Genomic DNA, 25,998 nt, shown 5'->3' on the forward strand with positions numbered 1-25,998 from the left:
CAGACATACCGTCACAACTACTGGTACACTCACAAGACAAGAACACAAAACCAGTGTCTGTAAACTGCATTCCCCTCTTTGTTTTTTTTATCAAATCAATACAATTTGACAGTATCCTTTTAAATACTAATTAGCTTGCCTGAACTTGCAATCTATATCAGACAAACCATAACAAAGAAAAAGAAAAGAAAAAAAGAAACAAACAAAAGAGAAAAAGAAGAAAAAAACTACTCTATTACAAGCTAACTCTCAAAAATGTAGCAAACCAATTATAAGTGCTCTTCAGACTCCTCAGCATGCAGCAGAGTAGCGGTCTTCCTTTTCAAGTAGCTCTGGGAAGTAGCCAGAAATCATCTGACCTGGAAGGATCTCCCACACAAACTTCCTGGGAGTGTGGGCAAGATGGCAGCCACCATTAACAGACGGTGCCCAATCATTATGGTAAGCACTCGACTTTCTCATTGCCTCCTGCTCCCCTCCTGAGCTGGAGTAGAGCACACCGGACCCTGTGTTTTGTAAATATGCTGCTCGGCCACCCACCATTACCTAATTAAACTGTGGCATTCGTTATGTATAGGCCGTAGCATCTGGGAAACAGCACCATGCGTGGGGGGGGGGGCGCAAGACTAGTATTAGTAGCAAAGGTTCCCAGTGTCTGGTGCCCAAAGCTGGAGGCGGTGGGGGAAAGACATATGCCGGCTACAGCTCTTCTGCACCCTGATCCTATAAGAGTATTCAGGCACCTAAGTTAAGAAAAAACAACAAGGCTAGAAATAAAAGCCCTATACCAGTGGTTCCCAAACTGTGGGCTTGATTCAGACCCGCTTGCAAGCGCACAGCACTCACAAGCGGGTCGATGGTCCCCCACTGCGCATGCGCGCACCAGAGCCGGCTCCAGCGTGCGCATGCGCGAGACCAGGCCAGCGATGGGCGCTCCATCGCTACGGGTCTCGCACCAAAGCGGGGCAGCTGTTGATGATGATTGACAGCTTGCCCCGTTTTGGGGGCAGGCAGGGGGGTGGCTGGGCACAGGAGGTGTTCCTGCCGTTTGTGGGCGGCCCTACTAATATCACTCGTGATGTCAGTAGGTGGACTTCCTGCTCTATTAGGGCTTGTGGCCACGAGACCCTACCACAAGGGTCTCGTCGCAAGCCCGATGGTCTTGACCATCGCGACCATCACCTGGCCGCTCGCATAAGCTATGTGAGCGACCAGGAGGCCGTCTTTTTTAAAAAAAAAAAAAGGGACGCCCTGATTCAGAGCGAGTGCTCTCAAAGATCGTCCGGCTCTGAATCAGGCCCTGTGTGCCTCAGGTTGGTGGTCCAGCAGCAAATCAAATTATTTATGGTCAATGTAATATAAATATGTTGACAAACAGAAGCTCAAACCTGTCCAGCACCACATAACTGATCCTAAGGATGACAGCTAAGCACAATTTACTTCTCTTTACTACTTCACTACATTTTTTTCTGAATTTCTCAATAATAAACTTTTCGCCTTAGGGGAGCTGTGAAAACAATGCTGATACACTAGGGCGCCGTGATTCAAAAAAGTTTGGGAACCACTGCCTTATACATATCTTCGTGTCTCTCATACAGGCACTAATAAAAATTACTTTTTCAGTTTATTTCAGCTTATTAACCATTTTAGTGCCTACTCCTCAGCCCCTCCCTCATATTTCAGCATCAGTGTTCTCCAGATAAGGAAGAAAAAGGAATAACATTTTATCAGATATTTTTGCAAATGAAAACTTAGACTATACAGAATAAAACTGTTAATAGCTACACTGACCTCCATTCATTAAGTGTTAAATGTCACCATATAAACTGAACTGATGGTCACTATATTGTACTTTACCATTGACAAATATGTAGCTAATCTAAAAGTAGAAAATAAACAGCAACACGAATAGGATAACAATTATCGGGAAATAGAATAATCATGGGTTCCCCTCAGATGGAAGCGCCATTGGAAAGGATTGTAATTTATAGGCAAACAAAACCAAGACTTCATTTAGTGACTCAATTGTGAGAGTGAAACTAGAAAGGTGCTGGATCGTGATACTTGTTGATATCCAATCCACCATGAGCATCCATCAAGCAGGCGAGGTAAGCACGTCAGTAAGGCTCCGATGGAGGAAATTATTTAAAATTGTGCTTAAGGCTTCATGGCCTGGTCATTTTTAATACACCGTAACTGTAAGCATGCAGCACCCGACACTTCCCCTATGTCTCTTATGTGGCCACTGCTACTTCTCCATATAGTGTGACATCATTGTAAGGTTTGCTAGTGGGTGGCACAAGGAGACAAAGACCAAAGAGAACTGTTCTGAGACCCACTTCAGGCTCCCTGTAGAACCGTCCTCTCTTCCCTGAGCCTCCAGATGTCACCGCTGTGCTCTACTGCAGGTGGCGGAGCATGTTCCTCTCGTTGCATGCTTGTAATCAGTATGTGACTCACTCCTCCTGAGGCCAGTATATGTATGGAGACAGATGTGAAGTGCAAGGAACCACAAGATTGAAGGTGGAGTTGCATAAACACAATTTAGACAAGTAGTCCGAAATATTTATGGTTTAATTTATTATAGAGTAATTACCAGGAAACAGAGGGAGGAGGCAGAAGAACTGGAGACGTCAGGACAACTAGCACAATGAATATGGGCGATACTTGGGTCCTAGCTGTAGTAGTACAATCCATTCAATTATTCTTCCCAGTTTTAGCCCCCGAATTACAAGGAACAGTATACCGGTGGTAGGAGCCAGGACTTCTCACAATGGGCCTGATTCATTACGGATCGCAACTGCAACAGCGTACGCAGAACGGCCGATGGTGGTTACTGTGCGTGCGTATGCATTGCAGTGCGTGTGCATGAGTTGGCATTGCGATCACCTATGCAGATACAAAGCCACCGCAGATCACGGGAAGGGACGTCAGCGTTTGGGGGTGGTGACGGGAGGAGTGGTTGGAGAAATGCAGGCATGCCTGTCCATTTGAACGCAGTTGCATGGGTGTGCATAAATTAGACACTGCGTCGGCATACGCAGCTTGTGTACTCACTGCGTGCGATGAGGTTAGCAATTTCTGAGTAAGGTCAGACCTGTTGTAATTGTGCGGGAGGGGCCGATGTTACTCGATGTTCCCGATGTATACGCAGGTCGGGGAGGCCTTACGGATGTGACATAGTGGTAGTGGACGTCTCTATGCTGGCTGTGCGACGGCTTTGCGATTGCATTCATTAACATATTTTCGCAGCAAATCTGCATGCATAATCGCAGCCATAATCTGTAATGAATCAGGCCCAATGATAAAGCAAGCATGTTTGTGAGACCATTACAAATGTAGGGACAAGGACACTGAGGACGCATGAGCTACAATGGGATTGTTCTCTTGTGAGAATAGAGACATTCTCTTATGATGTACTGAAATGTCAACGACAGTCTGCAATTGTAAGATCTGATGATAACACATCATCCATCACACAGCCTGCGGCTTCATATCAGACATGTTAATAAAAATGCTTTTATTAAAATCAAATAGCACTGCATTTTCTTCATTTAGTGTCTCGGGGATGGTGGATGTTTAGAAATTGATTATAAAGAGAATTAACTTCACCATAATTTAATCCAAGAAATGATTATACTCTGATGAATATCTCGTCACAGCACCTTTGTACAAAATAAAGTGGGAATTACCTGAACGAGATCAGCTTCAATATTCAGTCGGAGATGGAGAGGAAGCTCCTGTAGGGCCTTCACCAGAGACTGGGAATCCAAATATACAGAGGAATCCTACAATGAGAAGATGATGACAGCAGTGACACAAGTGTAGAGGCAGCAGTCATATAGTCCTGTCAATAATGTTCTTATAGCAATAATTGTATTTCTAGGCACAGTTCTATATGCTATCTGTATAGGCCTCAATCATGCAGAACCACATACACATTAATGCCATACTATGCCACCTCGCCTTAGAATACTGCCAAATATAAATAAGATTGGCAGGACCATGGATATATTCATGCTATAAAGCCAGCGAGTCTGGATGGATGAGTGGCCAATAGAGGCAAGTTAGGAACAATATGCCTATTTGTACCCAGAATTATTATTGTGATTTAATGATCTTGAACATTTTGTGATAAAATGTTTGATGTTATAAATTAGCTCCTGCTATAGAAGTTCTTGCTGCATGCAGGACCTCCACATTTGTGAAACAGAAAATGAGCTTGATGACCTGGGGCTTGCCCAGACTGTAATAATAATGCTGCATTATTTGTCCAGCTTGATGATGTTATTATAGGGGGATGCGGTAATGATCCCGACCGCGGGGATTCGGGCGCTCAGAATGCCGGCGCTGGAATCCAGATACTTGTCAGAATCCCGGCACAGTCATCCCGTCTGCCGGAATCCAGAAGGAAAGTAGCGGTTTTAGGAGGAGGGCTACTGTTAGAGGTTAGGCACTAAGGGAAGGTTTAGGTTTAGGGTGCGGGGAGGGGGAGGTTAGGTTTAGCCACTAGTGGGGGAGGTTAGGTTCAGGCACCAGGGAGGGAGGTTTAGGGTTAGGATACCGAGATTCTTACCACCGGGATCCCGAGCACCGGCATCTCGTACCCAACCCATTATAGGTGTCCTGATTATTTTACAAAGTTGTAGGACTATTAGGAAATCAGACACACATATGAGGGCTCTTCGAGCACCACCAAGCACAGCAACGCATTTCTGGCGCCCTCATTTTGACCTGCTTCCTTCTAAATTATACTTTTTAGAACACTTAAGCTTATATGCTCATTCATCCAGTCTGCATTTAGCTAGAGTAGTTCCCATCACTCTAGGATTAATCTGAAGATACAAAATGTTGCAGACAACACAGACCGTTACCCAATGACAGACGCACAGTGTCAATAAATGGTAGATGTGCTGCTGAGGCGCTCTCATGGCCTATTCTAAAATTTCTCTTATTATCTAAAAATAGTTTAACCAAATGAGGACTGTCTCGCCATAATCGGTACAAGATATACATACACAGGGAAGGAGGGTACTGATACTATCTGTATTATATGACAATCACTGTGATAGACTCTGCATTATATGGTGGTCATTTTGCTCCTCTCTGTATTATATGGTGGTCACTAATGCTCTCAATATTACATGGCAGTCACTGTGATGTTCTCTGCATTATATTGCAGTCACTGCGATGCTCTATATATTGTATGGGGGCTGCTCTGCATTATATGATTGTCATATAGGTAGAGAGTGATTACTATCTACTCGGTAAGGGGCACCTAGCTGAGTATCTGCCACAGGTGACATCCAAAGCACGTAAGTTAATTAAAGCCCTTGATTTTATGAATATATGTTATCCTGTCTAATGTTATTGTTTTTTAATTATTCTTCAAGACCGCACTCATCTCCATGCCTTGAAATGACTGACTGTAGTATTAATGCCTATAGACCGACCAAGTAATACCTGGATGCTACACTATAGTGAGCACTATACATACCATAAGGAGGTGATTAAGTGGGTTGTAGGGGTAGAACGCTGCCTAAAGAATCATGATGCTTTGCACAGCCTCTATGGATTTATATATGTGCATCTATGTTAAATAAAGTCCCAGGTATGTTTTGCTAAGCTATATTTAACTTACACCATTATGCACAACCTGCTTGAGAACAGTTCAGCTGTGCAGTAGTTACTGTATTAAGGGATCTCTTCTCCTCTAAACATGTTCATGCTCTTTCAACCTGGACTTGGCTGATTGCTGCGACCTGCTCATGTTGTCATTTCACAAGACATAGATCTGGATGGAGCTATTTTATCTCACAACTGATAGCCACATTTCAGAGGGAGATACAGGAGCTATTTTAGAGCAGTTACTGCAGGTTGGTGAGTCACTCACATTTCATCTTAACTCTTACCCATCCCTACAGCACAAGCAGATCCACCAGTCCTTTTGTGTAGTGGGATAAATAAGTAGTAGATATGAATTGTCCTTCTATTCTACTGGACGGTGCGTAAAATGTTTCTTAAACGTACAACTGCTGACATTGTCAAATGGAACTAAAACCATAAAAAGGAATATAAACATTTGTATACAGCATGTTGTAGATGCTGGTGACAGCAGTGACTGTCTGCACAAGCATGGATATTTACTAACAATTCCTTTCTTTCCGGACACGTGACAGCAACATGTTACCATTTCACTACAGCCCAGGCTTTTGCTGTCAGACAGAGTGTGGAGAACAAGCAGCAATTATGGACAAATAATAGCCCCCTGTTAGAGAAAAAGATTTGTCACATCATCAATCAAATCAAGAGGCAAATGCAACAAGTGTAAGATGGGAAAGAATTGATATTAAAACTATCAGTTATGGTAATACGTTTCTAATGTGCCAGCTTCTCGGTTTACACTCATTAGTGCCACTTAATCTGATAGCAAAGCAAGAGTTCATTTATATATTGCCAAATGAATGACAGTAGAAACCGTGTAAAGTATATTGTGGCTTCATGTATAAGATACATGTTTTATATAAAATACACATCACATCTATATAGTATATGCAGGGATTTAATTGCGGATATCAGTATTATTTTTTATGCCTAGAGACAAGTGCAATACTTATTGGCACAGAATAGAGGGGGCTTTAATCAAAATATAGGGGCTTGGGGCTTGATTCAGACCCGCTCGCAAGCGGCCCGATGCTTTGCACATGCTTCGTTCTGCGCGTACGCAAACTACTCTGTGCGATCGCAGCCCGCTCACTCGCCCAGCAAAGACAGCCCAGTGAAATGAGTGACAGGAGAGGCCGTTTGTGGGTGGGTAACAGGAGCAGGACACTAATAACGGGGGCGTGGAGGTGTGAACGCAGGCATGCCTCAGTGTTTCAACGCCGTTTTTAAGGCGTGCATAATTAACAGGCAGCGTCATAGTACACGTCACATGCCTGTGTTTTACACTGAAGTGCTCGCAATGCTTGTGGCAGGGTAAGGCAACCACAAGCACTGCGATCGCTACCGATAGTGCTCGATGTACCAATGTTTTTTAATACACTTCCTGGAGATGACGTGCACTAGTGGGTGTCTCAACATACGCTTATGGGTGTCTGCATACACAGAGCGATCGCTTCCCATGCTGTCCCTTTGACAAATTTGCATACGCTGGATGTGAGCGATCGCATCTAGCGTGCGGGTCTGAATGAGGTCCTTGGTCTGTGTCGCAAAATGTACTCAGAAAACCAGAGAGAATCCTGCTAAACATATTATCCCTTAGACTTCAGCATGCAGAATATGTTACAGACATCATGGGATTTGTGTGTAACAACCATACAATAAATACTGGTATACATAGTAAAATATATAGTGTATATTTCTTCTCTGATAGTATAATATGGAAGCAATGCTTCCAAAGAAATAGTAAAAACTAAGTTGAGCAGCTGACTTGACTATTGATATAATTTATCTTGATCTTATTATCCAAGCAATGCATTTATCCTGATGCGAACCTTTAGTCCTACCTATAAACACAAATCTTTCAAGCTCACCAGTCACAGCCTGTACAGACTGTCCGCAGAACCTCCGATCAACACCTCAGAGACTGTGCTGTAATGATGCTCCATGGTCCACAGCGGCGTGCCTCACCTCAGTCACCTCTTACCTCGCTGCCACACTCCGCTCCGCAAATGCTTAACATCGCAACCCAGCAGTGCAGAAAAACATTATCTCTGTTTGGCATGTAAATGCAAATAAATGGTGTAAATGGAAACATTTTCTGTTTGTGCTCCTGTCTGATTAATGATATGTTAATGGGAGCACTGAGGCGGCTTTCAACACAGCTTGGAGATTCTGTTAATATGTAAATATAAAATAAATCACACGGGGAGCTGAATAAATACAACTTTAAAAAACAGAGAAATTCATTAGGGCAACCGGCTGTTAAGAATGCTCTATATAGAATGATAAACACATGGCTGCATCTCAATGTGGCTGCAGACACAGAGACATAATCTGTGTTTGGGAGAAGGTATGACAATGGCTCATTATCTCTGTAGTGCTAGAGGAATATAGCATGCTGACAAGTGATGAAAGTATTAGACACTTCTCCTCAGACAGCCCCATTCTTCTTATACTGTACAGCAGGCAAAAGATCAGCTGTGTTGGCTTATTTTAGCATTATTTTTGCAAACTAAAGCAAAATGTTTACTAAGCAGATTATATCTGTCATTACTTGTACTTTATAGTAAACTACAGTAGTTGTGGTATGCACATAATTACTAAACAAAATAATGTTTCTGAATTACACAAATAGAAACTGACAAAACACTCCCCAAATAAGGGACGTATCAGAGATTGCTGACAGTTTTCATCTGATAAATGTTTATTAGATTAGGAATAAATAAGAGCAACCTGTAATGAATTTATCTACAGGGCCCAACAGTACTTCCAGAGTCATTTACAGACCACGTGTAATGTACAGGGGCCGGTCATCATGTACATGATTTATTTTTTCAACACCTTGGTAGACGATTTATCAACCACGGACTATATGTATGAAACAAATTGCAGCTAAAAATAAGAACGTGTATTCCCCACTGCTGACCACTGTGACGGAAAATGATAAAGACGGCTTCGGTTTATAATGTCAGTAGTGACCATGTTATCAGTCATTATCTGTACATGAGAATGGTGGGAACGTCAATATGTTCAGCAGAATGTGGACACTGAGGAAATGTTGATGATAATGTAGACAATGCAGTTCTTAAGGTATCCCTCTAACATCGACATTTCCACTTTGTCGAAATTCATTTTGTCCAAGTCGACATTGTGGTGTTGATTTTATTAATGTTGACATAGTGAACGTCGACATCCTGACTGCATACCGATGAAGATATGTAACCATCAATCATTATACTTCAGAAGCTCTAACTGAATATGAGATTTCTATTACCAAAGGGGCAGACATGTTGGATTCCAGATATAAGGAGATGTAACAACACCCAGGACCTTTTTGCCACCCAGTCACCCAGTTACAGGAAGCAGGAGTGAAAGATCTATAATATAATAATACTATTCATTTGTATCATAATCTTGTTCTCAGTTTACCATCACATTTCTTACCTGGATCATTCTGATAAAGAGAATGTAAAGCCATTAGTGCACCCTTGTAGAAATTCCCCCCTAAGTCCTGCACTGGCAGATACACTCATCTCCTGAATTTTACTTTGGACAAACACAAAAGGAATGAATATAAAATTGGGGGTACAGCACATTTAAACCATGGTTATTTTACCACGTACTCCGATTGTAAACCCAACATGTCATTTTATGGAACGTGTCACAGGTAAATTGCTACTCCTTAATCTGTTTGAACATTTATTTATTCTAATTATAGGCACACATGAAGGTGAAATACCGTGTAACGCTGCAGGGATTACCTACATGTGTTATCAGGCTGCAACATGATTTTATGTATTGTTATTTAAATATGCACTTGATAAAGTGGAGAGAAATACGTTCAAATAAAACAAGAGGTTGTGTAAAAAACACATTTATCAGCATGTTCATGGAATACTGTATAAACTGCCATGTGTCTGTCACTCTTGTGAAGATGCCTGCCACACGTAATTGCTGTCACACGTAATTGCTGCCACACACAATGCCTGCCACATACAATGCCGGCCACACGTAATTGCTGCCACACACAATGCCTGCCACATACAATGCCGGCCACACGTAATTGCTGCCACACACAATGCCTGCCACATACAATGCCGGCCACGCGCAATGACTGCCACGCGCAATGTCCGCCACACATGAGCTGAATACAGAGGAGTCCTTATACACTTAGCCTCTTTACGTCATATGGCGCAAGACTTTTTCACTGAATATTGCGTCTTAGTCGCATCGTAGCCGTATACGAAGTCGCTCACAGTGTGCCGGAGATGCTAGTTTGCAACTATTGTCGCAAAGGACTTGGAACAACTGCTGTACAACGTCGCATAATCAGAACGTGGTGGGAGGAATATCCAGAGCCACTTGTATCAAAACCTTTTATACACAGATTTGCAATTTAGTACCACAAGCCCTAGTTGTCAATGTATGTTAGCGATGCAGTTTTACCGCTTCTTGAGTTTTTAGCAGCGCAAATAAAATGCAACTTTTGAAAAAATGTACACTTACCCTGGCGTGCCTTGTGTGTATGAGGACACATCTGTATGTTCCTGAATTAACATACTGGTAACTTTAAATGATAAAATCTTCTATAAAATGGATTTACTCTTTAGGGCATATACCTAAACATCCTTATTTTAAATTTCTACTTTTCAATCAGGTTTGCTTATAGCTTTGTTGTGTTATCACTGAATTATGCTCAATTACTTAATTTTGTTCTTTGTTTTTTATTATTACAGTAGAATATTATGTGTGAGAGTAATTGTGCAGTACATTGGATTTACAGAGTGTTTATCGAAGGAAAATAAAAGCTCAAGTTGCATATGAAAATAAACTAATGAATACATTCTTATTATGCACATGAGAGTGACTATTAAATAGATGTCCATCTTCAAGATGCTTATAGTAAATAAATGATTCATGCATAATACACATTGTATTGGTGTTGTTTAAAAATCTGCAAACAATTCACTGGGAACTACTGAAATAAAACCTTGAACCTCCACTGTCTGCCTTCATTAACAGCAGCAGAGCTGCAATAGGCCTATCAGAATGGGCAGTGGTGACTGAACTGGGTAATACTAATAACTAATGTGGGATAACAAAAAATGCAATAACAAATCAATTATCACCACAATTTGCTAATAAAATATTTCTGGGGCAGCTGAGCTCAGCTCCCCGATGATACTGACTGACATCAGTAAGGCTGGGTGCATATGCACTTGTGTTTCATGTCCTGGTAAAACCAGATATGTGTGAAACCTACAAATTAAAAAAATGGCAAAAAAGTTTGCCCTTTCCAAACATCCCTCCCCATAAACTTCTCATTCCCACAAGGTCAGTCTCATTCAATGACGTCTCTATGGCTCTCTGAGGGCATCACATATTTTAGACATTTTATCGGTATATTCCCTCCACCATCATCAGCAAACATCAAGGAAAATCACCAAATTCCCCCGACTCAATTCTACCAATTATCTTCATATCCATCATTTTGTTTCCTCATCATTAACCTCTACTCCACCCCACAGCCCCTCGTCTATAGATTGCGTCTATCTATAGACGCAATCATAAGGGACTTATCTCCTAATACCATTTCATACTGGTCTTGAATCCCCATCAAAGCTCTCTCATTAACTCATATGGGAATTTGATTTTTTGCTCTCCCCTGGGTGCTGAAACGTGGGATGCAATTAGGACTAACGTGTCTATTATAGAGACTGTGGTCACCAGGTAGTACTTAGTCCTGGAACAACTCCCCTGAGTATACCCCGATACCTCTGCCTTGTGTTGGAGACAATGCAGTCACATTGGCATATCTTTCCACATGGGGTGGCATGCCCAAAAATGGTCCCATATAGGTACATGGTCACATCCATCGTCTTTTCTGTGATGGCCCTTACAACCCCCACCTCTGGCTGTAGGGAGGGCTGTGCAAGCAGTGCCATCACGCAGGGCCCTGTGGGTGGCACTGTCACTGCCCCTGCTTCTGGGTGTCTGGAATGGCCCTCTGTGGCCAGTAGCACTGCTTTAGTGCTACTCGAAGTGTCAGAAGGATACTCTGGGCATGCATCCTGCAGTGTGTACATCCACCGGGAGCGTCTGAGAAGCACCACTCTATCTCCTGCCGGCAGCCCTGCCCCCTCCTGTGAAATCATGGGTTTTAGGGGTGGGAGCGACACAGGGTATCAGGGAGTCCAGTCCCACTGCTGATGCCCCATCTCCCCTGCCCACTTGCTTCTGTGTGTCCCAGTTCATCAGACAGCAAAGCACACAAACAGACACAATACAGTGGTTTCACTCTGTTTGGTCTCCTTGGTACACATTCCACAATGCAACCCTTCCTGGAACTGAGTGATTGTACGATATTCAACTATGCATCTGCTCTTTCCCTAACCTCCCATCTCTCCCCTCAACTCGCTTACTGCTCTCTGTACAGTGGTGACACTCGCTATCTTCACATGGCATTTGTTCCCACACTCTGCTCATTTTGGGAAGGAGTCCTGGGTTGTGATAAAGGGATCCATTCGGATCCCTCCATCAATGCCCGTCTCCTTCCGCCGAACGCCAAGGCTTTGTGCGCCTGCGTGTTCAAGCAGGTACACTAGCACGGCCAAGTCAGACAAAGGATTCGTGGAGACAGCTGATTTTCGGATGCAATGATGAAGTAATGTGGCGCTTGTAGCGAGATAGAATGTTAATTATCAGAGGCCGTCCGGCACCCAATAATTAACATAATAAATAGACCCCAGAATCTTGCTGAAAGGTGAGGGGATGGGGACAGGGACTTAGCACTGTTGATCAACTTGTACAAGTCAGCGATTCCACATGCCTGGGGGATATCTGGCTGCAGATTTCACAATCAGCACTAAATACACATCAATTCAATACATCAGAACACAAGCAGGAAAGCCGGTTACTTCTGGTCAACCTTATTTTACTAATATTTCTATGAATATTAATGAGGTGGAATTGAAGAGTCCTTTATATGGTATGTACTTTAATTTTGGTTCCTGGTACTTTACACCTATAAAGCTACTTTTCATAGAACAAATATGCTCTGTGTCAGTGTATTGAAACAAAATACTGTACACCAGTTGTGTTGAGATCACAATGGACTGCCTACATCTAGATAGGTCCTCAGATGTTTTCCCCTAATACAGTCTAGAAGTATGAGGATAAGAGGGGCAATATAGGCTTCTATTGTAATGTACGTTATATTTGTTGATGATCTTTATGTTCTCTGCAGTGGTGCAACTATAAAGTTTGCTCCCCCCTGCTAAAAACGTTTCTGGGGGCCCCTGTAGTTGTGTCCCTTATGCAATGCCCCCTAAAGTATTGCCTCTTATGCACTGCTCCCTTCCAGTGCAGAACAGCTCCCTTCCAGTGCAGAACAGCCCCCAGTGGGCCCCCCACACCCCTGTGCAGTACTTAACTTTCCACGCTGGATACCGCTGGCTCCATGCCATCAGGGCTCCCACTGTCACTGCCGCTGACTGGATCCAGTAGGCGCGCACGCTCCTCACATCGCGTGTGACATCAGGACGTCACCCGCGCACTGCATCACTGGGAACCCTGGCCTCTGTTGAGATCACAGGCGCTAGCGTTCACAGTTGCTGTATGCAGTGGCTTAACAATGGCCCTCGCAGACCACCCCTTAAGCCGGCCCCAAAGCCACTGTGGAGTCTGCGGTTGCCGTTGTTACGCCACTGGTTCTAAGCACTTTGATAGGCCAGATTCTCTATGAGTGCTATTTATTAGTCAAATTAATTGTAGAACAGCAACTCTGAAATTCTAATAAATGTCACTATAGGTTGAGTCTCCCGTATACAAATATTCCAAAATACGGAATATTTTTAGCATGATTGAGACAGTGAAACCTTTGATTTTTGATTGTTCAATGGGCCTGATTCAGACCCGCTCGCGAGCGCACAGTCAATGGTCCCCCACTGCACGTGCGCACGCCGGAGCCGAGACCCGGCCAGCGACGGGCACTCCGTCGCTACGGGTCTCGCACCAAAATGGGGCAGCTGTTGATTGTGACTGACAGCTCGCCCCGTTTTGGAGGTGGGCAGGGGGGGTGGCTGGCCAAACGGAGGCGCTCCCGAAGGAATGCCTGCTGTTTGGGGGCGGCCTCAGTAGTGAGCTTCTGGCTCTAGTAGAGCCGGAAGCTCACTGGGACTTGCGATGGACGAGGCCTTACCACAAGGGCCTTGTCGCAAGCATGATGGTTGCGACCATCACCTGGCCGCTTGCAAAAGCTGTGGGTGGTCACCCACAGCTTAGTGAGCGGCCAGGAGGCCGGCTCTCTCCAATCAGGCCCAATGTACACAAACTTTGTTTAAGGCACAAAAATTATTAAAAATATTCTATAAAATTACTTGCAGACTGTGTGTATAAGGTGTATATGAAACATAAATTAATTGCATGCGTGTACATAAACTTTGTTTGAGCCAGAAAATTATTGAAAATATTGCATAAGATTACCTGCAGGCTGTGTGTATAAGGTGTATATAACACATAAATGCATTCTGTGTTTAGCTTTGGGTCTCATTCCCAAGATATTTCATTATGGTAACCAACTATTCCGAAATACGGAATATTCCATTATCCAAAATACCCCTGGTCCCAAGCATTTTGGATATGGGAGACTCAACCTGTATCTGCTGTATTAATTCAACCAATATATAGTACTGGAGGCAGGGGGGGTAAGGTGCGCTCTTCCTGCTAGTAATGGTGATGGTGATGACTTGTGTGTGTTTGTTATTGGTGTTAATTAGAATGTTTCTTCTCGTGGTGGTGATGTTTTGGGAGTGAGGAGGGTGTGATTGGGTATGGAGTGTAGTTTGGAGTAATGTGAAAAGGGGAATGGAATAGGATCAAAATGAGGCCAGCGAGACACAGTAATTTTGGGCAAAATCTTTTATTGAGTAGTCACAATGCTGCTCTGTTAAGATCCCGGGCAGGTGGGTGGGGTTCAGTGATGAGTGGTGATGAGACTGGGGAGGTAGGTGGACCCTTTTAGGGGGCTCCTTCCCGTGCGGTTCAGTGACCTTGCACGTCACCCCTGCTGGACCTATGGTCGACAGTCTAGGAAGTCTCGGGGGGTGGGGGGATTTGCAGAGTGGGTTGGAACACCTGTGCGGCGTCCCGCGTGTTGGTGTGAGTCTTGGCAGTACTTACCTACCGGTAGGTTTTTTGTTATGGTGATGTAGGTCGACGTTGTGGCCGTTGCAGATAGGTTGGAAGCTGCAGGTTTGTTGGTGAGCTGGATCAGCGTGTTGCTGGTGTGCTGCAAGTGCACGGCTGTTCTGATTGGTCTGCGGAGGTCAGCGACTGGAGTATGCAGCTGAAATTGGCTCTTGGTCGTGCCGCTGGTGGTGCGGAGCCAGAGGTGTGGATGGGTGAGCTGCTGGGAGGCTGGGTTGCAGTGTGTGTGCTGGGACCACCCCTGGGGGGTGGTCTGCCCGGGATACTGATTCAAAAAAAGCCAGGGAGGAGGGGGGATGTGGAAAGTGTGACCGGGATGGAGCTGGTCACTGGCGATGTTGGCTGGGCGGACTTGCGGCCGGATGTGCGGGATGCTCTTATTACTGACGGTCCCTTGTGGAAATGGGGATCGATGGTGGAGACACCCCTGGCCAGGAGTGAGTTGCTGAGCACGCCTGGGAGCAGGGGGGGAGGAGGGCTGGTCCAGGGTGGAGCCGGTTACTGGAGGTGTGAGCGGTGCGGACCAGCAGGCGGGTGGGCTGAGAGCTTTCTGCACTGGTGGTCCCTGGTGGGGATGGGGATCTTTAGTGGAGGTCAGCCTGGATCGGTGTCGGGTTAGATGTGAGGGTCTCCAACGCGTTTCGGCACAGGTGCCAATCCCCATTTCCACAAGGGACCGTCAGTGATAAGAGCATCCCGCACATCTGGCCGCAAGTCCGCCCAGCCAACATCGCCAGTGACCAGCTCCATCCCGGTCACACTTTCCACATTCCCCCCTCCTCCCTGGCTTTTTTTGAATCAGTATCCCGGGCAGACCACCCCCCAGGGGTGGTCCCAGCACACACACTGCAACCCAGCCTCCCAGCAGCTCACCCATCCACACCTCTGGCTCCGCACCACCAGCGGCACAACCAAGAGCCAATTTCAGCTGCATACTCCGGTCGCTGACCTCCGCAGACCAATCAGAACAGCCGTGCACTTGCAGCACACCAGCAACACGCTGATCCAGCTCACCAACAAACCTGCAGCTTCCAACCTATCTGCAACGGCTGCAATGTCGACCTACATCACCATAACAAAAAACCTACCGGTAGGTAAGTACTGCCAAGACTCACACCAACACGCGGGGCGCCGCACATGTGTTCCAACCCACTCTGCAAATCCCCCCACCCCCCGAGACTTCCTAGACTGTCGACCATTGGTCCAGCAGGGGTGACGTGCAAGGTCACTGAACCGCACGGGAAGGAGCCCCCTAAAAGGGTCCACCTACCTGCCCAGTCTCATCACCACTCATCACTGAACCCCACCCACCTGCCCGGGATCTTAACAGAGCAGCATTGTGACTACTCAATAAAAGATTTTGCCCAAAATTACTGTGTCTCGCTGGCCTCATTTTGATCCTATTCCATTCCCCTTTTCACATTACTCCAAACTACACTCCATACCCAATCACACCATCCTCACTCCAAAAACATCACCACCACGAGAAGAAACATTCTAATTAACACCACTAACAAACACACACAAGTCATCACCATCACCATTACTAGCAGGAAGAGCGCACCTTACCCCCCCTACCCCCATAAGTTTTCAGTGCGGGAAAGGTACTCCCACACAAAGGTGCAGCACCCCGAAACCACAACACACCACCCCCTGGTCAACGAGAGCGCAGTTCTACCGCCCATCTTCATAGTACTGGAGGCCTCTGAGGTTGCTTACAATAACAAAATAAGACAGGGATTTAGATACACAAGGTACAGTATTGGTAGACAATGTGCAGGAATAAGTGAGGTTACAAGGAGTAATTGAAGACTGCAGTGGAAAACTGGGAAATATTTAAAAATATGGCAGGTTGGTTGATTACTAGTAGATGTCTATGCTTTGCGTTAATAAATCTATCAATAGAATAGGTAACGAATATATATATATTAAGCTGGCCACGGACACAACAATTTGTTATGTTTTAGGATGAACATTTTATATACAAATAGATAAAATAAGAGTTATGGTATAACATACCTTTTTTAACTCTTTTTCTTCGAGGTCCATGGGGTCCACGGCCATTACCTTGGGGTATGAATCCCGGCCACCAAACAGTTAACACAAACGAGCTCTCTGCTCCCAGGATGCACCGGGTTTCCTCCTCATATACCCCACCCCCTGCCTTAGGTAGCCAGTTCGCTACCAAGCTCAAGCAGGCAGAGACAAACAAAGGGTAAGAAAGAAAAGACCCATACTTACGAGTCCAGACTCTCAAGAGAAGAAACTACGGAAAACCTCCCCCAGAACTACAGGTGCGTCTGGGAGGGTGTCCTGTGGACCCCATGGACCTCGAAGAAAAAGAGTTAACAAAGGTATGTTATACCATAACTCTTATTTTCTTCTTCGGGGTCCATGGGGTCCACAGCCATTACGTTGGGGATATCCCAAAGCACTAACCCTACGAGCGGGGACGCTCCTGACTCTCGGAAGAGAGGAGAATCCTACGCCCGAAGGAGGCATCCTGAGAGGCAAATGTGTCAAAGGCATAAAATTTGACAAAGGTATGCATGGAAGACCACGTGGCTGCTTTACATAATTGCTCAGCAGAAACACCCCAGCGGGCTGCCCATGATGGACCTATCGCCCTAGTAGAATGTGCCGTCACTGAATCCGGCACACGCATACCAGCCTGTGTATAAGCCAATGAAATTCCCATGCGAATCCACCTGGCCAGTGTCTGTTTATTGGCTGGCCAGCCACGCTTATGACAACCATAAAGCACAAAAAGTGAATCTGACTTCCTCCATTTGCTTGTGCGTTTAACATAAATTCTCAACGCACGGACCACATGCAGGGAAGCCTCACCTTGTGAGAGACTTGTGCCCTGAAATGCTGGAACTACTATTTCTTCATTAATATGAAATTTAGACACCACTTTCGGAAGATAACCCTCCCTAGTACGTAGTACTGCTCTATCTTGATGAAATATCAAGAACGGCTCCCAGAAGGAAAGCGCAGCCAAATCTGACACTCTATGTACAGATGCCATAGCAAGGAGGAATACCGTCTTTGCTGTTAGCCACTTGATGTCCATTGAATTTAAAGGCTCGAACGGAGGAGCCTGTAAAACCTTCAGAACTAGAGTCAGGTCCCACGGAACAACCGGGGAAACAAAGGGAGGTTGAATCCTCAACACCCCCTGAAAAAAGGTCTTTATATCTGGTCTCAGAGCAATTTTATGTTGGAACCAGACTGAAAGAGCTGACACCTGTACCCTTAAAGAGGCCAGGCGGAGCCCTTTTTCCAGACCGCTTTGAAGAAAACCAAGCACTCTGGAAATCAGGAATTTATGTGGATCATACCCTTTCAGTTCACACTACTGAAAGTAAGTATGCCAAACCCTATAATATATACGGGCTGAGGATGGTTTCCGTGCCTTCAGCATCGTCCGTATAACAGACTCGGAAAACCCCTTTTTTCTCAAGACGGAGGTCTCAAGAGCTATGCCGTCAAAAATAGCCGATGAAGATCCGGGTACCAGCAGGGATCCTGTAGCAACAGATCCAGTCTCAATGGGCGAGGCCATGGAGTGTCTATGGAGAGAGACCGTAGATCTGTGAACCAGTGCCGTGTCGGCATACAGGAGCTATTAATATGACGGTGCTGCCCTCTTGTTTGATCTTCCTGACAACTCTGGGCAGAAGAGCAAACGGGGGAAACAGATATACAAGCTTGTAACGCCACTTTACTGTCAGTGCGTCTACAAACTCGGCTCTCGGATCTCTTGTCCAGGATCCGTACCTGGGAACCTTGTTGTTCCTTCTTGATGCCATCAGATCTATTTCTGGTAGACCCCACCTGTCCACAAGGTTCCGAAAAACCTGTGGATGTAGGGCCCATTCCAATGCATTTATCTCTTTAATCCAATTCAGGATTCCTGGAATGAACACGGCAGATATCGTGGGCAGATGAGTCTCTGCCCATACCAGGATTCTTGATACCTCTGCCAAAGCGGCCCGACTCCTCGTGCCCCCTTCCTGATTTAAGTAGGCGACCGCGGTGCGATTGTCCGACTGTATCTGCACCGACCTGCCCTTTAAGATTTCCTGAGCCTGCACTAAAGCTTTGAATATAGCTTTTAATTCCAGGATGTTTAATCGGTAGCCGGCTTTCCGTCACTGACCACTTTCCTTGGAAAGTGTGTGACCCCGTCATCGCCCCCCAACCTTGAAGACTGGCGTCGGTTTTGACCAATGTCCAATCCGACACCCAAAAGGGGCGACCCTGCCTGAGATGCTTTGTCTGCAACCACCAGGTCAGGGACAACCGTACCTCTGGAGAGAGATGCAGCAGCTGAGACCTGATCGTGCGATGATCCTTGTTCCAGTGAGACAGAACGAATTGCTGCAGTGGTCTGGAGTGGAATTGAGCGTATTCCACCATCCTGAAGGTGGCCACCATCGACCCCAGGACCTGCATGGCTATTAGAACAGACATCTGCCTGTTGCAAAGCAACCTGCGTATTCGTGATTGTAAGGCAAGGATCTTCTCCTCCGGCAGATATAATTTCTGCACCACGAAGTCCAATCTCGCTCCCAAATGGCACATCTGTTGTACCGGACAGGGTGACGACTTTTGCCAGTTTATGATCCAGCCGTGAGTGTACAGACATGATACTGTCAGCCTCAAATGATCCTGTAACTGCTGTGGGGACTGCCCCAGCAACAGGAGGTCGTCCAAGTAAGGCAAAATCCTGACGCCTTGGCGTCTGAGGCATGCCATCATCACTGCCATCACCTTGGTGAATACCCGAGGGGCTGTGGCCAGGTCAAACGGCAGGGCCTGGAACTGAAAATGTTCCTCCCCTACCGCAAAACGAAGACATTTTTGATGAGCCTGTGTGATTGGGATGTGAAGGTAGGCATCCTGTATATCTAAGGACACCATATAGTCCCCCTGCTCCATTGCCTACACAATCGATCGCAATGTTTCCATCCTGAACCCGGGGGCTCGAACTAATTTGTTGAGCTCTCTCAGATTCAGAATAGGCCGGTATGACCCATTCGGTTTCTGAACCAGGAACAGATTGGGGTAAAAACCCTCTCAGAACTGGTTCTCTGGCACCGGAATCACTACTTCTGATGCTAGTAAGGCAAGAATAGCCTTCTGAAGGGCCAAAGCTCTTTCTGAACCCACCCGTGGGTTTACACAAAAGAACCTTTGAGGAGGAGTCCTCCAAAACGTCAGGGCGTACCCTCGGGAAACAACTCCCCGAACCCAGGCATCCTCCATCATGAGGTGCCAGGGCTCTGAGAACCGAAGCAGTCGGCCCCCCACCCTGGGATCCCCCAGGGGGAGGCCCGTCCCATCAGGCCACTGGTTTATCAAGGACCCTAGATCCTGGACGTTTGTTCTGCCAGGGCTTCCTGGGTCCTGCCTTTCTTGGTGGAAATCTCGCTGAGGGCTGACCTTTGACATTGCCCTGCGGCCGAAACTCCCGAAAGGACGCCCTCCTCAATTTGGAGGAGGTTGCTGATGGCAAACCTGCCGTCTTGTGGCTGCCATGGAGGATACAATTTTGTCCAGTTCTGGACCAAAGAGAACACCTCCTGTGAATGGAAGGAATTCTAGGGCCTTTTTGGACCCGGCATCTGCCCTCCAATCCTTCAACCAGAGGATCCTACGTGCCACCATGGACTTGGCTGAAACTTTAGAGGAAAGGATCCCTGCATCCAAGGCGGCATCACCCAATAAGAGGCCCCTTTTCTAATAAAGGAGATCATATCCAGTTGCTCCTTAGAGGCATCTGGTAAAGACTCCGTTAGAGTCTTGGCCCACTCCTCAATAGCTCTTGCTACCCAGGCAGTGGCCATAGCTGGGCGGGTGGCCGTTCCTGCCAGTGAAAAAATAGATTTGAGACAGGTCTCCAGTCTCCTATCCGTGGTTTCCTTCAGTGAAACTGCTGGGATTAGCAAAGTGGTCTGTTTAATCAGCTGTGCCACATGTTCATCAACTGATGGTGGATTCTCCCACTTGGCACAGTCCTCTGCTGGAAAAGGATATAGAAGCGCCATTCTTTTAGACGAATGGCTTATCTTATCCGGACGGACCCAGGCTTCCTCCATAAGTTCTGATAAATTTTCAGACTTTGGGAATTCTGCCTTAACCACTTTCTGGCGCTTGAACATGGGGGCTTTCCTAAGCAGAAGATCCCCTTCCTCGATATTTAACACCGATTTTACAGCCCTTATCAGAAAAGGGACATTGGCTACTGGGAAATGATCATCACCCCCCTCGGAGCTAGACTCCTGCGAAGAGTCCTGTGCTTGTTCCTCGGAGGAGGAGGCACTGGAGTACTCACCCATGTAAGGCGGTACATGGCACCTAGATTTAGGCTGCTTTGGCTTGACAGACTGAGGCTGAAAACCCCCCGAGGATGATGCCATAACCTTACCAGTACCAGGGTCCATCCAAGGCGGCCACATCATGGGCATAGGATGCATCTGCTGAGGCAAACCCCAAACCGGTGTACCGCGGCAGCCAGCCGTTCCGCCACCTGAGCCATACCCTGAGAAAATGATGCCCAAGGAGGCTCAGGGCCTGAAACAGGCAAACTTAATTGGTGTGGTGGCTGTCTGAAACAGTTACCACAAAGCCCATTTTGTAGAAAGTCCTGTGGGGACAAACCTGCCTTGCAGACTACACAGGATATCAGCAACGGGGCTCCTGCCACCTGACCCTCAGACTCCTTAGACATATCAATTATGCCACTGGTTCTGAGCGTATATGTGCTGCTTTCTACTCTCAACCCAAACACCTGTAGCAAGGGAAGGGGAGAGACAGTGACAGTATACAGGAATTACAGTTCTTTTACAGAAGAAACAGTATCCATAAACAACAATCACATGTCATGCATAAATACTCTGCGAGCCATATGCATATAAGCTCTCACTACCATAATCAGCCTCAGCTTAGGTAGGATAGAGCCCTGTAAAAACCTAGACCAGCAGTAGGCAAGGTATACAGGGAGACTGCCCAGCGTCCTGTAGGAGCAGCGTTCAGAGAGCAACTGACATACACGCTGGCTGCCCTATATGGAGGCTGGGAGGAGCAATCCACAATCAACTGTGCCAGAGGACTGAACTAGTGTGTGGGTTGGGGGAGGGGCCGCCGGGGAAGCGTACCTCCCCTATGCTGCTTGGACCTGCCCGGTAAACTGACCTGGCCACCGCCACAAGCCCCGGCTGTTCAGGAACATCAAATCCCGGCGGTCTAGGCTAGGAGAACAAGCCGTATGCCTCCTGACGGCAGCGCGCCTCCGGCCAGTCTCACCGTCGGAGGCCGGACCGCCACGTGGTCCCAGCGTCAGCGGCCGCCGCAACCACCTGCTTACCTGCCATCCCCTTGATCTGGTTGCGGTCCAGGGCATGAGAGCCCCTGCTGAATCCACAGCCTGGACCTGCCAAGGCAAGCGGTTCGGCGCCGGAGGAGGTAGTTTAAGCGCGTGGCCAGTGCGCCTCCAATCAGGCGCGAGGCTGCTTCCAGGACAGCTCAGACCACCCGCTGAGATAGAGAGTAAAACTCTCTCTTTTTTTTGTTACTCGTCTGCAGGACTGCTCCCGCAGTCCCACTGTCTATGTGGTGAACACACCAAACAAGAAGAACTGGCTACCTGAGGCAGGGGGTGGGGTATATGAGGAGGAAACCCGGTGCATCCTGGGAGCAGAGAGCTCGTTTGTGTTAACTGTTTGGTGACCGGGATTCATACCCCAACGTAATGGCTGTGGACCCCATGGACCCCGAAGAAGAAATTATAAATTTGATTCAATTATGGCACACAAGTTATCACATATTTTGAAAACCAATCTGATCAAGGATAAACAGCAGCTTTAACGATTATAACATTGTTAGGGGTAAATTGGAGGTGTTGCCCATAGCAACCAATCAAATTCTATCTATTATCTTCTAGAAGGTGCTAGTTGAATGTTAAGCAGAATCTGATTGGTTGCTTTGGGCAACATCTCCACTTCTAAAAATTCTCACTTTAGTAAATATACCCCTTAGCAGGGCCGGCTTTTGGGGCGGTCGAACAGGGGCGCCACCCCATAGAAGGCGCAGCCCTGTCCCGCTGTTCCACACGTGGGCTGAAGTGTCCCGCGGGTGGTCTGGTCGGGAAGTTGGGCACCCCCACTGCCGCAGCTGTGCGGTGGTGCCCAACCCCAGAAGTAGCTGAATGAATGCTGGGGGAAGCCCAGCTAGTGACGGAGTGCTGGGCTCTCCCCCAGCCTGACGTTACACTGGAGGTGTGCCTTGTGGGCACGCCCCCAAATAACATCACTTAGGGGGTGTGGCCTATGGTAATTAGGCACCACACCCATTTATACCCAGCATGTAAGGTGCAGTATACCCAGCATGGCATAGGGGGCTACCCCTGGAGCCTGGGCCCTGCCCCGCCCCTTAGACTGGGTTGGGTATGGACTTATTGCATGAAAATAAAATTTCAGTTTGACCACACGAGATTCAGGCTTTCTACCTTTCCTGATTGTATTGATTGATTAAGACATCTGATCCTATGTACACCTGCACTACCACCTAAATTGATGGACATTTGCCTGCAGATTGGGAGTGTGAGTTGGAAGACCAATAAGAAGCTATAAGGACCATGACTGCTCATTCTCATTGGTCCTCCCACTCATGGCTCTCTACAGAATATACAGCTTCTGTTTTTAGCCATGGCTGTTAGACTAAGCACTAAGCCAGAAGAAAACAGATGGATGCTAATGTCAGATATTAACGTGTAAGGCCAGGGTTAGCATAATGAGGTTAATAACTTTAACAGCAAACTTGGCACCCTTTGTGTATAGTTTGGTATGGAAATGTCATAGGATGCGATTTGGCAAAAGTGATTTTTTTTTTTGATGATTTTACTGCAAGATTTAAAGCTGCATTAAATCAAGCTACAATATTGCAGACAAATCTCCACACCAAATCACACATTTTGGCCCCTTTGTATACCTATAATTGAAAAGTAAATGGTGAAATACCCACTTGTAATTTAACATTTTTTTACAGGTATAAAGTAAGAGATTTTCATGTTTCTCTTTAATATTTAAAGTCACTGTGGATGGTTTATATGTTAATTCTCAAATTTGGTTTAAAAAAATGTTTTATTAAAAACTCACTACGACTACTGGCAGATTTTAAGCAGTTGTACTGTATTTATAGTTCAGTCTACTAGGAACATACTTCTTACTTTAAGCACAGAAGACCGGACAAGGGCAAAGCTTGTATACTCACCTGTTGTGTAATGCAGTTACGGAGTGTTTAATAATAGCTGTTTAGTGCAAAGCATGTCTGTTGTCATGGAAACATGTGTGCCCTCAGCTACAGGCAGTGCCGCACTGCACACCAAAACAGATTGTTCAGCTGTGACTGCAGCAATGCTGGAATTGTATCTCACTATTCGTACAGTAGAGACAGAAATAGATTACTTTAATATGGAGCTTTTTATAACATTTCTGTACCTGATTTTTATTTCATTATTAGAACTTCATAGGTGAATGCACAAATTTCCCAATTGAAGGACAGTCCCTTGTTTGGGTACTATATATTATGTATAGATGTGAACTCATTAAAGTATGTGTATTCCTCTCTCTAAGAACTACCCTGTTGCTGCCCTGATCTAGTTTCCTCTTGCTACAACACATACTCTTCGGCCACAGATAGGGAGGGCTAGCAACTTTTGCCCTGGGGGAGAAACACAAGTAAGCAACCCATGCTCTTCTGCCAGTGACCCGTAACAGAGAAATGGGCATGAAAAAAATCACACAGATGTTTTTAAGTCGTGTTGGCAGTGCCGGACCCTCCCCCAGAACATGTGTGTCACTACCAGGAAGCAGGGATACCAGCACTAGGACTCCTGAGTGTCCTCAGGACACTCTGGGCGGCTGTCGTTTGGGTGCGTGCCCGGAGCATCAAACAGCGATACTAGCTGCAGGGTGTCGATCCAGGCACCCTGCAACACACAAGTAGGGGACGTGGTGCCCCCAGGATCCCGAGTGACAGCACCGCTCGCACACCCCTAGTTATGGCCCTGAGGGTGGCTTTGGTTTTCTATAGAAAATCAAACATATGTTGACCCTTCCTTCATTGAGTTTATTAGATACTTATATTCCAGCCTTTCTATCTCCCTGGTGATCAATGGATGTTGCACGCAGAGATGTGCAGTCAGAGCCTCCCCTGTCATACTCCCTCTCCTATCATACCCCCTGTCATGCTCCAGCGTTTTGATATCAAAACTGTGTTTTTCATACGTGTGCCTCCTCAGCCATTGCCCTCACCTCATGTAACTGTGTTGCAGTAATACCATACCCATGTTCAGAGGTACTCGACAGGGGTGTTCCCTCTCCCCTCTTTTATTTAACCTTGCCCTTGATCCACTACCTCGTATTTTGCAGAACAATGCCTATTTTCAAGGTATTAAAATTGGAAAAGGAAATTAAGTTGTCTGCTTTCGCAGATGACATTCTTCTGTACATATCACATCCCTCTGTCTCTCTTGGTAATATTTTCAACACTTTAACTAAATTTGGTACTCTCTCAGGTTTCATGGTCAACGTGTACAAATCGGTGGCGCTTCGTCTGGGTCGGCCTACCTCTCGCATTCATTTCTCCTCCAACATTCCTATCACATGGGCTACGCAAAGTTTTACATATCTGGGGGTTCGAATCTCAAGTAGCCCTTAACTTCTCATCTGTAATTCGCTCTGTATCGGTTGAGCTGGAGGGATGGAAGATTCTGCTTTTGTCATATTTGGGAAGGGGTGAACCTCATAAAAATGGTATAGTTTCCGAAATGTATGTATTTTGTTTAAGTCGTCCCTTTCCTCCTCTCTAATAAGGATGTGTAATTGGTTAATTATATGTTTAGGTAAGTTATTTGGAATGCTAAACGCCCACATATTGGTTTTAATAAACTACAACAACTTCGAACTCTTAGCGTCCAATTGTATTCCTGTGCTGCACATCTATGATATCTTCAGGATTGGCTGTCTGACCGAGATTTATACGCAAACACTTCCCTTGAAAGGGAATTTTTGGGAGGGGGTGACCTCAATAGTTTTCTTCACACTCACGAACAAGAGG

The 25,998-nt window shown here is 46.0% G+C and overlaps 1 protein-coding gene across 1 annotated transcript in view; it reads right to left on the reverse strand.

Moving 5' to 3' along the window:
- AVEN (apoptosis and caspase activation inhibitor) overlaps nt 1-25,998 on the reverse strand; it is a 584,468-nt gene that overhangs the window by 10,633 nt on the left and 547,837 nt on the right. The window contains exon 4 of the mRNA XM_088456515.1: nt 3,693-3,788. Within this exon, the coding sequence (XP_088312641.1) occupies nt 3,693-3,788 (96 nt within the window). The remainder of the gene's footprint in view (nt 1-3,692; nt 3,789-25,998) is intronic.

The sequence above is a fragment of the Taudactylus pleione genome, unplaced genomic scaffold (assembly GCF_031769625.1).
Source record: "Taudactylus pleione unplaced genomic scaffold, aTauple2 ptg000707l, whole genome shotgun sequence".
In the NCBI taxonomy this organism is placed as follows: domain Eukaryota; kingdom Metazoa; phylum Chordata; class Amphibia; order Anura; family Myobatrachidae; genus Taudactylus; species Taudactylus pleione.